Source organism: Lacerta agilis, chromosome 13 (genome assembly GCF_009819535.1).
Source record: "Lacerta agilis isolate rLacAgi1 chromosome 13, rLacAgi1.pri, whole genome shotgun sequence".
In the NCBI taxonomy this organism is placed as follows: Eukaryota; Metazoa; Chordata; class Lepidosauria; order Squamata; family Lacertidae; genus Lacerta; species Lacerta agilis.
This window is the reverse complement of record NC_046324.1, coordinates 33,513,609-33,528,604: the sequence shown is the minus strand read 5'-3', so window position 1 is coordinate 33,528,604 and position 14,996 is coordinate 33,513,609. Positions and strand designations below refer to the sequence as shown.

At 46.5% G+C, this 14,996-nt stretch overlaps 1 protein-coding gene across 2 annotated transcripts in view; it reads right to left on the bottom strand.

Annotated features, from left to right (window-relative positions):
• The window catches only part of PPL (periplakin), a 48,688-nt gene that overhangs the window by 11,215 nt on the left and 22,477 nt on the right, over positions 1–14,996 (bottom strand). For both annotated transcript variants that reach the window (XM_033166933.1, XM_033166934.1), the window contains exons 3-13: positions 13,206–13,360; positions 11,969–12,089; positions 9,015–9,140; positions 7,862–7,903; positions 7,213–7,374; positions 5,793–5,900; positions 5,552–5,647; positions 1,977–2,099; positions 1,674–1,820; positions 771–922; positions 281–378 (exon numbers count right to left, since the gene is read on the bottom strand). In XM_033166933.1, the coding sequence (XP_033022824.1) occupies positions 281–378; positions 771–922; positions 1,674–1,820; positions 1,977–2,099; positions 5,552–5,647; positions 5,793–5,900; positions 7,213–7,374; positions 7,862–7,903; positions 9,015–9,140; positions 11,969–12,089; positions 13,206–13,360 (1,330 nt within the window). The remainder of the gene's footprint in view (positions 1–280; positions 379–770; positions 923–1,673; positions 1,821–1,976; positions 2,100–5,551; positions 5,648–5,792; positions 5,901–7,212; positions 7,375–7,861; positions 7,904–9,014; positions 9,141–11,968; positions 12,090–13,205; positions 13,361–14,996) is intronic.

The following is a 14,996-nucleotide window of genomic DNA, read 5'->3' as shown; positions in this document are numbered from 1 at the left end:
ACATTTCCCCCCGAATCACACCAAAATATATCTTCTGTATGGAAAGCATAGATTCTGCTATTGAACTATGACCCTCCACGCAACCATATGAATAAAGAGATCTCTGCGCATACATTTGCATAATAGAAACAGATCACAGAATTCTTATTCAGGTTTCTAGAACTGCAGCAGTTTTCGGTACAGAGTATGCATAGCTGCTGGATTTGTGAGGAGCTAATGGCCCTTCCATTCTAAATGTGGGACTCAAGCATACCCCCAGGGCATGGTGTGGGACACTCACCTCCAATGCTGTCTGCCTTCAGCCCATCATATCGCTGCTGCAGAAGGCCCTTGGTGCCAGCTATCTTCTGTTTCACGCTCTGATACTGACCGGTGATGCTGTGGGACAAGAAGAGATTGAGCCAATTGGGCAAATAGTGGGGAATACAAAGCACTTTCATGCTTAAAATGAATGTGGAAATAGACAAAAGGAAGCCCACTGTCTGAACCATCAAACAATCCACCAGGACTACTTGGCACTGGCATTATTACTGCTACTATTAATACAATTTATGAGTTGCTTGACATAGAAGGAGCCTCTTAAAATAATTAAAAACATGAAGCATGGGATAAAACGTGGAGGAAAGAAAGAACAATGCATTACAATAAAAACCCAGCAATAAGCTGCAAAACAAACAGAAGCAAAACAGACCAATGACAGGCAGCCACATTATCCTAATCCGCCAAATGGCTGGTTCATGTCAACACAATCTGGATCGGGGAGCACTTACTTGTCAGCATGAGCCAGCGATTCGGGATCTGTTGGGGGGATCATGAAGCAGACGCCAGGGGCACTGATTGCATTTCCTGCACTGTCGGTAACTTCCCAGATGTCACCACTGTTCTTGTGCAGGGTGTATCTGGCTCCACGAGAGATCTGGCACTGGGGTAGAAAGAGTTCAGGATAAGCACTCGTGTCATTTCTCCCACCCCCCGTGGTCCCAGGAGTGCATGCTTTGCCCCGGAGCCCTGGTACCACTGGTTAAAAGGCGGTCTTTTAGCCAGTGGCTGCTAAGACCTCTCCCTGAGACCAGACAAACACTGATAGTCAGAGGAAACAAGGCTTGGCTCTACAGATGAAAGGGCTGGTTCAAAAGTTGGGAACCTTCAGCCTGTAGACCAAATATGACCCACAAGACCTCCTCATTTGGCCTGGTCCACCTGCTCCACACTTGACTTATAACTTCAGGAAGATGTTGATGTGGCTTCAAATAAACAACCAGGAACTTAAAGTGAGCTTCTGGCTGTTCCTTTGCTGGAGCAAGGATCGTCTCCCCCATGAACGACAGTGGGAAGGAAAGCCCACTCTGCTCCAATAGTATCGAGCAATTTCCATTGAAAATGCTGCTAAAATGGAGCTTTCCCCTCTTGTTTTAGCAGCAGTCTCAATGCCATACTGGAAGCGTTTCCCCTAATAGACACACGTTCTGGTTAGAGAACTGCATTGCAAAATCCAGAGAAGTATGAATTTCAAAGGATGCTGACATTTCAATTGGATAATTGTTTCAGGAAATGCGAGCTAGGTATGATCTCATTCAAATGTGTACCCAAGTAAATATATCCCCTGCCCCACCTGAATTTACCAGGCAGACCTTTTGCTCGTGATGAGCAGAAGGGGCAATGTGGCTTCTTACCCGCTCATTTTCGTAGTCACAAAGCGCTTCCACTGGGATGGGCTTAAGCGGGGTCTCCCGGCGGAACTTCAGTGGGAGCACCTGCTGGCTTCGCTTCTGCAGGGACTTCACCACATCGTCATACTTGTCCAGGGCCTTCTCCTGGTCCTGGTGAAGACAAGGCAAAATCCTGATGCACCAGGGAAGAGACGATCAAGGCAGACAATGGGATATGGACAAAGCTGTGCTGGCCCAAAGCAGAGGAGCGGGCCCATAGCACAGTGTGATGTGCAGCTGCAGTCAACTCTCACACTCAATACTTGCCTCCAGCTCCCTCAGCAAAGATTCAATCTGGTATCGATCCTTGAAATCCGGGCTGTATTTCTGGTCCAGGTCTGTGTCCACTTTCCTGAGAAGGTCCTGGGCATCCTTAGCATCTTTTTGGAACTGTTTGAGGTGGGAAGCAACTCAAAAAAGTCAAGGGGTCCCCTTTGAGACAGAAAAACAATGCACTGCACCCTCACAACATGACTGTCACAAAGGGGTGTGGATACTTTCCCCTTCCTCACTTGTTGGTAGAGTGGAAGAGAAGGAGAAGCTGCAGCTACAGGTCCTGGCATGGGTGGGGTGTTTCTAGAGAAATGAAATACTCTTCTCTCTTCCACATCAGGGATGGGAGCCTGTGGTCCTCCAGATATTGCTGGATTACACCTCGTATCTTCCCTGACCATTCGCCATGCTAGCTGGGGCTTATGGGAGTTGGTTCCAGCCCTGTCTTAAACAAGATAGATTCAGGGATGGCTGAATCTATCAATTTTGGTGTCCTATCTCTTTCTTTCCAAACTTAAATTTAGTTCTCTGGATTTCTGCAGCTATTTGTGATTTTAAAAAAAACCTCAACAACTTGAGAATTTGTGAGCATTTTAGTGTGAATTTTTCCTAATCAACATATTTCTGTATGCAATTTTGGCAAATGTACATATTTTTGCAGGGTGCGTGTGGCACTGTGGGCTAAACCACAGAGCCTAGGGCTTGCTGATCAGAAGGTCAGCGGTTCGAATCCCCATGACGGGGTGAGCTCCTGTTGCTCAGTCCCAGCTCCTGCTGCTCAGTCCCAGCTCCTGCCCACCTAGCAGTTCGAAAGCACGTCAAAGTGCAAGTAGATAAATAGGTACCACTCCGGTGGGAAGGTAAATGGTGTTTCCATGCGCTGCTCTGGTTCGCCAGAAGCGGCTTTGTCATGCTGGCCACATGACCCAGAAGCTGTACGCCGGCTCCCTCGGCCAGTAACGAGAGATGAGCGCCGCAACCCCAGAGTCAGACATGACTGGACCTAATGGTCAGGTTTACCTTTACCTTTACATATTTTTGCAAGGCAACTTCTCCAATATAATACATTTTTGCATTTGTTATTTCTCTAACAGATGCAATTTTATGCACACTTTTCAGTAATCTATTCATTTTTGAACACAACACTGCAAAATTCAGAGAACTGCAACACTGAAGAAAATTCAGTTTGTGTATTCAGGAACTGTGAATTAAAATGCAAACTTAAATTTCTCCCCCATCTCTTCTTCTGCCACCCTTCCCCCCTCCCTATATTCATTTTATAAAGAGTTATGTTTCAATTGTTTATGATTGTCTGGTGTTTATTTTATGACTGGAAACTGCCCTAGGATCTGAATGTATATGTTGAATGTCAGCCTACAAACTACAAACAAAATGAGTTTGGGACAGGGAGGTTCAACTGGATCAGCAATGGCATCACCACCGTTTGTGCTTTGTTTCTTTTAGGGTTTGGGGATTTATGTATTTTTTTAAAAAAAACAAAACAGAAAGTGGGTGACAACCTGCAAAAGAGGACAAGCTTTTCTCCCACCTCTCTGAAAAGCAGCATCTATCCCAATCCCCCCTTCAGTGCAACTATTAAAGAGACTGTTGTCCCTTTCATCTGGTCACATAGGAACATAAGAGAAAGGAAGATGTCATGTACAAAATCAAGCCTTTGTCCATTTGGCTCAGTATTGTCTACACTGACCTGCAGCAGCTCTCCAGGATTTCGGGCAGAGTTCTATCCCAGCCCTACCTGCAGAAGGTGAGGATTAAACCTGGGACCCTTTTCATGCTCTGCCACTATGCTATAGTCCAGGGGACACCAAACTAAGGCCTGGGGGCCGGATGCAGCCCAATCGCCTTCTAAATGCGGCCTGCGGACGGTCTGGGAATCAGCATGTTTTCACACGAGAAGAATGTGTCCTTTTATTTAAAATGCATCTCTGGGTTATTTGTGGGGCCTGCCTGGTGTTTTTACATGAGCAGAATGTGTGCTTTAATTTAAAATGCATCTCTGGGTTTTTTGTGGGGCATAGGAATTTGTTCATTTTTTCCCAAAATATAGTTTGGCCCCCCCCACAAGGTCTGAGGAACAGTGGACCCTGCTGAAAAAGTTTGCTGACCCCTGCTATAGTCTCTCGCACCCTAAAGACAAAAGTGGGAGCCTGCATAGGGGTGTTTTAAATGCCCCCCCACAGTTGTGTGTGGGCCTCTTGCCTAAAATTCAGGTAGTCAAAAACAACTCCTACTACAGTTGACAAGAGAAAAATGAAGGGCAGCAAAACATTACCTGCTAACTAGGGAATTCTCCAACCAAAGAGACCTGCCTGCCTTTGCCCCGAGGACAATCGGAGCACACAATCTGGGAGCCTCTGCCTTTCTGAGCCACCTGCAGAAGGCAGATGCCTGCTTGATCAGTAACACCTGACAGCAAAGAGTGACGAAGGGGGGGGGGAGTAAAACAGGTTGGGCAAGATTGTTTTCTCACCAACTCCTTCGGCTGTTTCCCATACAAGCAAGCATTGCAGCACCCAACGTGGGTACCTGCTTGCTTAACACGAAGCCGTGCTAGACAAACCGTCTGGCAGGACAGCTTGCTATTTGATTATCAGGAAAGCCACCTCCCTGCTGTCCTCCCCTGCAAATGACAACATCTGACTTACTTGCTCAGAACAAATCCCTGGGCTCAGAAGTGTGTGCCCTTTGCACCAGGCCCTGGGTGGTGGATCTCAGGGTTTGTGGGGTGGGGGAAACCAAGTAGATCCTTCAAGGCTGAAATCTGCCCACAGCTGCTCTATGGGACAACCAGGCCTCTGGGCCTCCAACACTGCCACTAATTGTTCCATTTACGGCCACCCATCTCATTGGTCCCTTAGTGCTGCCATGCTGGTGGAATCAGAGACACAATGGAGCATGCTTGGGGAAATCTCAAGGATTGTAGAAACAACCACAATCAGCCTCCCCCCCTCCATTGGCGTTTTCCCCCCTTCCTGATTTAAATCATCTAAGTCAACCGCACTCAAGCCAGCCACTGCCAAAAGGTAAAAGAAAAGACAACTGGGCCCCTCAAAATGGGGTCTTCGCAGGTACCAGGTAAAGCACAAGGGGGCACAACAGTAGGGATACTAGGGATTCTATTTGGAGTAGATCCATTGTGTTAGATTCAATGCAAGTTCCACTCCGCAATCCCAGTGAAATGAATGGGCATGACTGACTCGGGTCCTTCCATGGGTCTACTCCAAGTAAGACTTAGCTGAGTATAGCCCACTGAAATTAATGGACCTAAATTAGTCTTAAATTCTAACAGGTCTTCTCTGAGTATGACCAACTCCAGCTGAGGTTTACAGTATCCTGAAGGAAGTTGGTTGGTTGAGATCCTGAAAGGGAGCAATCTTGCCATAGCTGTCAACTTTTCCCTTTTCTTGTGAGGAATCCTATTCCGAATAAGGGAATTTCCCTTTAAAAAGGGGGGAAAGTTGACAGCTATGAATCTTGCTAGAGGGCAAAGATGCACTGCGGCATTTTCTGACAGCCCCTCCTTCTAAGTGTCCTCAATGGCAAGGTACCTGGTGATAGTCCTCCATGAACTTGAGGTGGCTCTCCTCACAGATAAGCAAGTTGAGGTACTCCTTCCAGTCAGCGTGGACTGCCTCAATGTGAGCCTGCAAGCAAGAGGATAGCAGGTAATGATCAGTAGGTCACAGAAGGGCGGTGGTGAGGAGGCACCTCTTGGGGACCAATAGAACCTCTGGTAGGGTACCAGCTAGGGGTGGATGACCTCATGCACATGGCAGCAGCCAAACTCGCCTCAATGGGGATCTTCCCAGGGTGACTTGCAGCCAATAGCTTATTGCCGTCCTCGTGCAACTTGTTGATCGCTCCCTCTTTTTCTTCCAAATTCCGGTTGATGAAATTCTAAAGGGAGAAGGAAGGAAGCAGAGACGTTACCATCTTATGTCTGGGCGGTCCACAACCTAGTCGGGCAGAGTGGTCCAGGGGGATCCAGCACCCATTACGATTTCTGCAGCAGGGCCCCTGTCTCTAGCCTGCTTAGAGCTACTCAGTCATCATGAAAGGGGAGCTTTTCAACCACTATATGCTCCAACACTAAACACAAGGTGCTTCAGTTTCAAGAGACTGGTGTGCAAGTTTTCTTATGTACAATGGATCTTCCAGGAAAACACAGATACTGGAGCAGTCCAAATCATTTCCCCATGTACAGGCACAGGAAATTATTAGATGCAGGTGAAAGGCAACACATGGAGATCTGCATTGATGGTTGCAATGCATCCTTGGTTATTATTATTGCATAGTCTTCGAAGTGGTGTGGCTTTGAATATCATGAAGGGACCAGCACTTCTGAATTTTCTACTAACACTATTGCCGTGACTCTCAGCAGGTCAAGGAAACGTTGGTTTCAACCCCATTCCACACAGGGCCTTCAGTTGGATCGAGGTCGTTGGATTTTACAAAGCTTCTCTCCACAGATTACCTCTTCTGTCTCCTTGCCAGGTTTATTTTCCTTAATTGAATTTATTAATAAATATGGGGGATAGCCAATGTTCATCATATTGAGAGGAGACCCATTGAAATTTATGGATCTGCTCTGAGGACGGCTTAGTTGGCTATCACCCAATGTATGTAACACTTAAAGAGGGTTGTATCTAACAGTCATACCCAGAGTAGACCCACTGAAGGAAATGGGTCTAGTCTGAAAATCACGTGGTTGGATACATACCAGAGTAGCAAAAGCAGGTCCCAATCCTGAACAGTTTACAGTCTAAAATTATGCAGTGTAATTAGCAACAACAATATCACCAACAACAACATTTATCTAACACCTGTGTACACACTACCTGTAAAACATATGTGAAGCACATTCTTTCTCAAAGGATTCTGAGCACTGAGTTTACCCTTCACATATTTACAATTCTCAGCAACCCTTAACAAACTACAGGGCCCAGGCTTTTGTGAAGGGGGGAAAGGGGCTTTGGATGTGCTTTGAAAGTATAGTGCATACAAAGGGTTTGTGATGTCTTAAGATGTAAAGATCAGATTAGTTCATACTGGAATTCACGATGATTACCACCTCCATTAAAATATTTCTGCCCTTCAGCTTCGATTCAGGCTGAATAATTCAGACCCAAATGCCAGAATGTGTTTTCCACACAGACCTCAAAGTCAAACTGCCTCCTGAGGGGGGATAAGCTCTGGTGAGAAAATGTACCTCATACTGGCGCCGGCGGCTTGGGTAGTCGAGGTTACGGTCGCTCCAGTCAAACTGCATCCTGTCTTTAGCCTGCTGATCTAGCCAGTAGAGCTTGTTGGTGCAGCGCTGCATGTAATCCTGGAGCGAGTTCAAATCCTGCTGCCTCTGTTGGGATCCTGACTGCAAGCAGAGAGGGAGTTTTGCCAACCGTCAAGACTTGGAGATTGGGAGTCACAGAGAGCAACTCGAGATAGAGCTAATTCTACGGTGAAATACATAACTTGTGCACTCCTGTCTCCTGGTGTCAAGATTCTAGACCACATTGAGTTGGGAATGGGAGGGGCAGGGAAGGAATAGCAGTGAAAGTATCTTGTGCACTTTGACCAAGCTCTGGTCTCAGCCACACCATACATGTAACACACATGTAAATCATATGGCTTCCTCCAAAGAGTCCTGGGAACTGTAGTTCGCACCCCTCACAGAGCTGCAGTTCCTAGCACTCTTAACAAACCAAAGATCACATGATTCTCTGGGGGAAGCTGTGTACACTAAATATGCATTGTATATTGTATGAATAGTCTCCTCACATCACCTCTGACCTGCTTGGATATGCCAAAGTTAGTCCCTGATCTTTCGAAGACAGGAAATAAAAAGAACAAGGTCTTACCAGCAGTTTCTGATATTTCACCTGGAGCCCACTCATATATTCCTGGAAACAAACAAAGAGATGATGAAGAAAAGACTGGACAAGGCCCCCAACAGGGGGTGGTACCACACTTCCCACAGCAAAAAACAATTGCGTGCATGCTGCTTTTAATCAAATGATCAATCGATCACTGGGGAAGAGGTAATTTGAATCTCCCAAGAGGACACTGGGTTCTGTCTAATTCATTTCTTTTCCTTTTTGCTCTTCTTGCCAAAATCAGTGAGTCCTTGGGAAGGGCGGGGGGGGGAGGGAATGATGGAGGGGAGCAGATGAAGCCTTTGTGCTGGGGGTTAGCTACCCCAATTTGTGTATTAGATTTTTATACTATCCTTCCTCCAGTGATCCTACACCAAGGAAATCCTCTCCTCTCTCGTCTGGTTCTCTAACCACTACAACACATGGTCTTGGTGCGTTTATGTGTTTGCTGTGGGAGACAGTTATAACACACAGCAAAAGTGTTTTGTTGAGTATTTATATATTGGATTTGTATCCACCCTTCCTCTTGAAAGAGCCCAGAGCAGCCAGCACATAAGCTTTTTCTTAAGCATTCTAAAATAGTTAAAACATTATAAAAATAGATTCGGTAAACAGTAAATACAAATGTTTTCAAATACCTCCTGGAAATGAATAATAGTGAGACAGACACACCTCACTAGGGAAGGCATTCCACAAATGGGGAACCACCACTGAAAAGGCCCAACCGGGCAGCCTCAACAAATAACCTCTCTCATTCAAAGAATAAAGCTTACAGAGTCTCTCATTTAAAGACTATGTAGGCTGTAGAGGAGAAAGGAGAGGAGCTAGAGTTAGGTAGGACAAAGTAACATCTGCAACACTTACTCAAACCCGCTACACAAGGTGGTGTTGGCCCTTGAACTGTGTTTGAATCACTTTTTGAGAGATCCCCGAAGCTCCTGAACCTTTAGCTGGGGTACATCGGGCAGAAATCCAACAGGTTCAGCTTTCCTCATTATTGGAGCCCCTGTGATGGGGAAAAGCTACACCAGTTGGATTTCTCCTGTCACTGGTTAAAGGCACAGGAACTGCGTAAAACCAATTCTGTCCCCTCCACCTGCTGAAGAACTGTGAAGCAGGCATTAGAAGCACATGATACCTTGTCGCCTTCCTTGCTGATGTGCGGTCCTATAGCCATCACTTCATTATGGAAGATGTTGTGCTCCTCCACCTGACCGTTGACTGACGGCAAGTCAGTGCCGAAGCCCTTGCTGTTCAATATTTCCTAGTGGTAAAAGAAAAGTAGGAGGTTCCAGTCTTTCCTCCAAACTCCTGGCAAACAAAGCAGGCCAAGAACATAGCAGCACAGGAGGCTGCCTTATACAGAGTTAACCCATCAACCTGTTTAGCTTAGTATTGTCCACAGCCAATGTTCTGCAGCCTTGGATTCCCCAGATGTTGTTGCACTACACCTCCCATCATCCCTGACCATTGGCTAAGCTGGCTGGGGCTGATGGAAGTTGTAGTCCAACAATCCCTGGGAACCGAAGGCTGAACACTAATCTACACCAGCATGCAGACAGTTCTGTGCCAAAAATTCCTCCTGCATTTTTTTTTAAACATTCCTCATCAGAAATTGCGCTTGAAAATTATCAGAGGACAGGGAAATCCAGGGAAATCCTTATGGGTGGGATGTAGGGATTTTGTGGCATTTGCCTTATTTTTGAGATGGCAGGTGGATGCTGTTGAACGTCCTTTCTGTCGTTCTACAAACCATGTCTCTAGCAGTCTGCATTCTGCAGCCTTGCTGGGTGCCCACATTTCAATAAAAATCATTTAATTAAACCATGTTCAATTAAAGGGAAGACAGGTTACTCTTCCCATAGATTGTTTTTTCTTATTCTTCTTTTTCAAATCAGCAATTACGGGCAGCAAGAGAGTTTGCAGTGCAGTGGAGAAATGTTTATAGGGAAGGAAACAGAGACACCACCCTGGGCTACCTTGCAAATGAAAAGGTGAGAGTCTTGGGAATGAGGCAACAAATCACCAACCCCTTTTGGCGGGGCCCAAAATATCTGAGAAACTGGAGGACAGGTTTCAATGCAGCGCTACCCCCCAGATGTCCCAGTGGTGGCTGGGGCTGATGGGAGCTGCAGTACAAAACATCTGGAGGGCACCAGGTTGGGGACAGCTGGTCTACACTGATTTGGCATGCACTGCAAAATTCAGCGAAGTGAAACTTCCGAAAAATGGCTGCATTTTAGCTTGCATCTTGTTTTGGAAAGAAGCTTCACCTTTCAATGCAAACTGAACTACTGGATGTGTCTCCTGTCCCAAGATGCAAGTATCTAGATTGTCGCTGCTGCTGTCTTTCCCTTCCTCCGAAACAAAACTGCCCTGTTTTAAGCCCACTTGTTGCAATTTTGCACAGGATGGCGCTCAGCCAAGATGCAAAAGGCTCCCTCCTGTGATGCTGGATAGCCGTGCCCTGCCCCTGGCAAAGGGAGGGAAGCTCCCGCCAGGCAGCCCAGAGACAGAACTGCAAAGCTAGCAGAACCTGGGCTGCTGCACAAAGCCTCTCATTAAGCCAAAAGCTGGGGGGCATCTCCAGCCAGCAGCCAGGGAGGATTTGGGGGGGATTTGCAACCGGAAGCTGACAAAGCAACTGGAAGAGGAGCAAAAATCAACAGCGGGGAAGAGATCTGGCCGCCTAAAGCTTTTATCTCTCTACCCCGTTTTGTGAGCTGATTAACAACCTGATGAGTGGGGCAGGGGCAGGACTTTCATTCACGACAACTGACACGGCGTGAGCTTTTCAATACATTCATGGCTAGACATGGGTCCATCCAGGCGAATGGGGGGCTGCCCCACCAACCTCAGTCTGCCCTCAGCCAGCCCCCACCTGTTTACCTACCTCCTTACTTACCAGTCCAGGTGACAACACATCCTCCTCCTTAGTTTTAGTGTTAACCCTTGCAGAACTCAGCAGGGAGGAGGAGGAGGAGGATGGGGACAGGCTCTGCCTGTCATTGGCTCTGGCTCCGTCTGTTATTTCTTCTGGCTCCACCTACTCTTGAGCTACCTGCCAGCCTACAGGTGGAAGGTACCATTTCTGAATGCCCACCCCATACAAATAAGGGAGCACTGTAACTATTTTTAACTTTAATATATGGAATTGTTTTAAATTGGTTTATATATACGGAGCTGTTCTTAATAGGTGTCCCCCCCCCCACTTCTATTGTTTTCTGTTTGTAACTGTTTTATTTGTTTTATAATTGTGTATTTTACTGTTGTAGCCCATTCTGGGACATTGTGGTTGAGACAGGAAATCTAAATTATATATAAAGAAGCTAGGCAAAGCTTACAGTGCATGGATTACGATAATGTGCACTTTTTAAAATGTGCAATTAGCAGTTAAAGAGAAGTCTGAGACATACTGGGGTTGCAGAGGGTAGGGATGGAGCAAATGGAAGGTTTGCAAACAACTGTTTGGGGTGAGGGGGTGGTCGTTTGGAGGGTATGCTGGAGGATGAGCTAAATTCTCCCTCTCCCCACCACTGGTCCAAAATGCTGCTCTTGCTTCAACCTACCCCCCCCCCCAACTTACCTACCAAACAAATATCCCCCATGCAAGTTACCTGGATTCAGGCAATTACAGTGGTACCTCTGGTTGCGAATGGGATACGTTCTGGAGCCCCATTCGCAACCTGAAAGGTCCGCGACCTGAAGCACCGAAACTGCGCATGCGCGAAGCGCCGAACCCGGAAGTAACCCGTTCCGGTACTTCTGGTTTCGGCGTGTTCATAAGCCATGCCGAACGCAACCCGCAGCGATCGCAACCCGAGGTATGACTGTAACGTCATGTTTAGTTAAGGCCCAGAATGGATTAAAAAAGGCTCTTTGGCAAACAGAAATCTACCACAACAGGGAGAAAGCTTCAGGCCCAGGTCTCTCTCTACTGCACTACATTTCTAGTTCCAGGGAGATGTGCAGGAGAACTCCACTTAGTGCTGTGCTGGATGCCCCCAAAGCCCACATTTTGGAAGAAATGGCTCCAATCTAAAGAAAAAACAGATCAGGTGTTCACTAATTGGATGCAAAGCACCTACTCACCTGTTTCTCTTCGATCACCGTGGTCCAGTTGACTTGAGGCTCAATTTCCTGTGGGGTGAAGTTGTAGATCTGCTCATGTTTCACACGCAAGTTGCCCACTCTCTCCTTTAGTTGCCGGATGCTGAAGGAAGGAGAGAGAATACAGTACAAGCAATTACTGGTTTCTCTGAACAACATGTAGACGAATGATTCCCCCCTCCCCTGATTGCAATACTACTTTCCTCAAAGTGAAATATTTTGGATCCCCCCCGGAAAAAAACCTCCTACCCCACATTGCAGACAGGGTAAGATGTGCAAAAATGTCATATCAATTCTGTTTTCCAAGGATCTTAGATTTTAAGGATCTACATTAATTACTCAGTAACACACTCTCTCAGCCTAACCTACCTCACAGGGTTGTTGTGAAGAGAATTGGGGTGGTAGAAGACCTGACTTGAACTAGCCTAATGTGTTGGTTTGAATATAAATATGTGTGTGTGTGTGCGCGCGCACGCACGCGTGCATTCTGAGAGAAAATGTGTATAGAAATGCAATTTTGGGGGGGGGGAGAATGTGCTTTAAATCAAAATATGTATTTTGGCGCTCAAACCTGGACTTATGGTTGAGGGCGTACTAAAGTGGCATTGACTGGTAACAGACAGATTTGCTCACCCCTAGATGAAAGTTTCAAATCAAGCACCATCCCATATTGCAGTGGGGGGGGGGACCTCTGGCCCATGGGCCTAATTGAGTACATTAGGCCTCTAAATTTGGCCTGCATGGCCATTGGGGCAAACTAGGCCCACCTGTCAGTCAACTGATGTCGTATGATATTAGGTGTGGAGATCTGTTATCTCCAACCTAAGTGTTAGCTAAGGCTATATTTCATCTTAGTGCTGTGGCGCTTAGCAACGAGATTGGAGATGAGCCTCTGCCTGCTCTTTACAAGGCGGCAGGCAGTAGCTTATCTCTGATCTTAGCACTGTAGGAGTACAACTTTACTATCCTATCAAGCTAAGCCTTTGCTGCTGCCTTTTACAGTCATGCAGCAGGCAGAGGCTTAATTCTGATCTTAGCACTGTAGTCCCACCATGCTAAGAACAGAGATAAGCCTCTGCCTGCTCCCTTGGCTTGAACTTTTAATCACTTGCCAGTGGTTGATAGGTGGGTGGCCCTACCCATTTGTCAAAATAGCGCACGAAAGGAGAGCCCAACTCTGAATCTAGCACTCTGCCCAGATCCGCTTCCCCAGACTCACTCTTCTGTGATCATATCTCCCTGTGGGTGTTTCATGTGACGAGCGATGGCAGCATCCCCATCCAGGACATAGAGGAGCTTATCGGATTCTATTAGCTTATCTGCCGTGAGGTCTTGGTACTCTGCAGGTTGACCGGCCTTAAGCTTGTGCAGGTCCTGAGAGAGCGTTTGGAAAGGGAGAGCAGGTTTATATAAACAGCAGAATCAACATGGCGCAAAAAGAAGTATCTCGGGTCCTCTTCCTAACCCCCAAACCTACAGGGAAGAAGAACTGATCCAGGGACCACTCTAAACAGATCCATCTCACTTCTGTTCTTCACTCACAGCTCTGGCCTGGTTTTCATTGTGTTAAATAGAAGCAGAATCAATAGAGCTGTGGGGTTAGAACGTTTGGAGGGTTGGACTCCTAACGAAACAGTAGAGTTGTCCCAAGACATTTTGTTGTCTACAGCAAAAGACAAAATGGCACCTCCCTCCCTCCTAGGTACAGAGGCTGACCAGACTGGCAATTGAATCTTTCTTCAACACGTAGGACCCGAACCAATGGCTTCAAGTTACAAGAACTGAGATTTCAACTAAACATCAGGAAAAACTTTCTGATGGCAAGAGCTGTTCAACAGTGAAAGGGGCTCCCTTGGAAGGCAGCGGACTCTCTCTCTTTGGAGGTTTTTAAGCAGAGGTTGGGTGGCCAACTTTCAGGGGTGCTTTAGTTGAGATTCCTGCATTGCAGAGGGTTGGACTAGATGGCCCTTGGGGACCCTTCTAACTCTATGATTCTATGACAGCATCTTTCATCATACATCAGACCAGGAGACTACTGTAGCAGAGCTCTAGCAGAGGAGAATGGTTAGGGACTCAAAAGGAGTAGCCAGGCGAGGTAGGGAGCTGCCACCATACAACACAGATCAGCCACCAGAGGCTGCTGGCTCACTCTGCCCAATGGCAGAGATGGTTGGTGCCCATTGGGACTGGTAGGATGGAAAGCAGGAAGTCCAAATATCCTGTGGAGCCAGAGCCAATGACAGGCAGAGCCAACTCATTCTAGTTTTGCCCCCCCCAACCTCTTCCTCCCTGCTTAGTTCTACAAGGGAACACTAAGACTGAAGAGGAGGAGGGAGCCGATAGCCAATGCCAAGTCCCAGCTCCAAATTGTTTGGAAGTAAGAAGGCAGACAGGTGGGGCTGGCTGGAGGCAGACAAAGGTCGATGGGGCAGCGCTAAGGGACAAATGCCTCCATTGTCTAATGGTAGGCCGAGTCCTGCAAAACATTAACTGGTTAGAAAGTAGGAACTAAGCCTATGTTACAATCTGAATTGTATAATTAGAGATGGACATTTGTCACCTTAGGCTGCATTTACGTTTTAAACTGGTCTGAATTGATGTTTTACCCAAAAGGAAGCCTAGAAAACATAGTTTTGTACAGGTTTAGAGAACGCTGTGTTAGAGAATTCCCAGTATCCTTAACAAACTACAGATTCTCTGGAGGACAACATTTGCTTTAGGTGTGTTTTAAATATATGGTGTGGATGTCACCTAATTTGGTTCCCCCAAATGTTCTGAAGCCACATTTTGTTTAATGTTACTTTTTTCAACCTCTGGTTCTGTGTTTTATACTGATCTTATTTTATTGCTAGTTTTTAATTGTATTTTTATCTAAGTTTTCTTGTGTTTGATTCATAGAACCGTAAGAGTTGGAAGGGATCCTGAGGGTCATCTAGTCCAGGAATCTCAACACACGGCCCCATCCTATTTGAAACCACACCAGACCCTGCTTAGCTTTGCAAATGTGCTA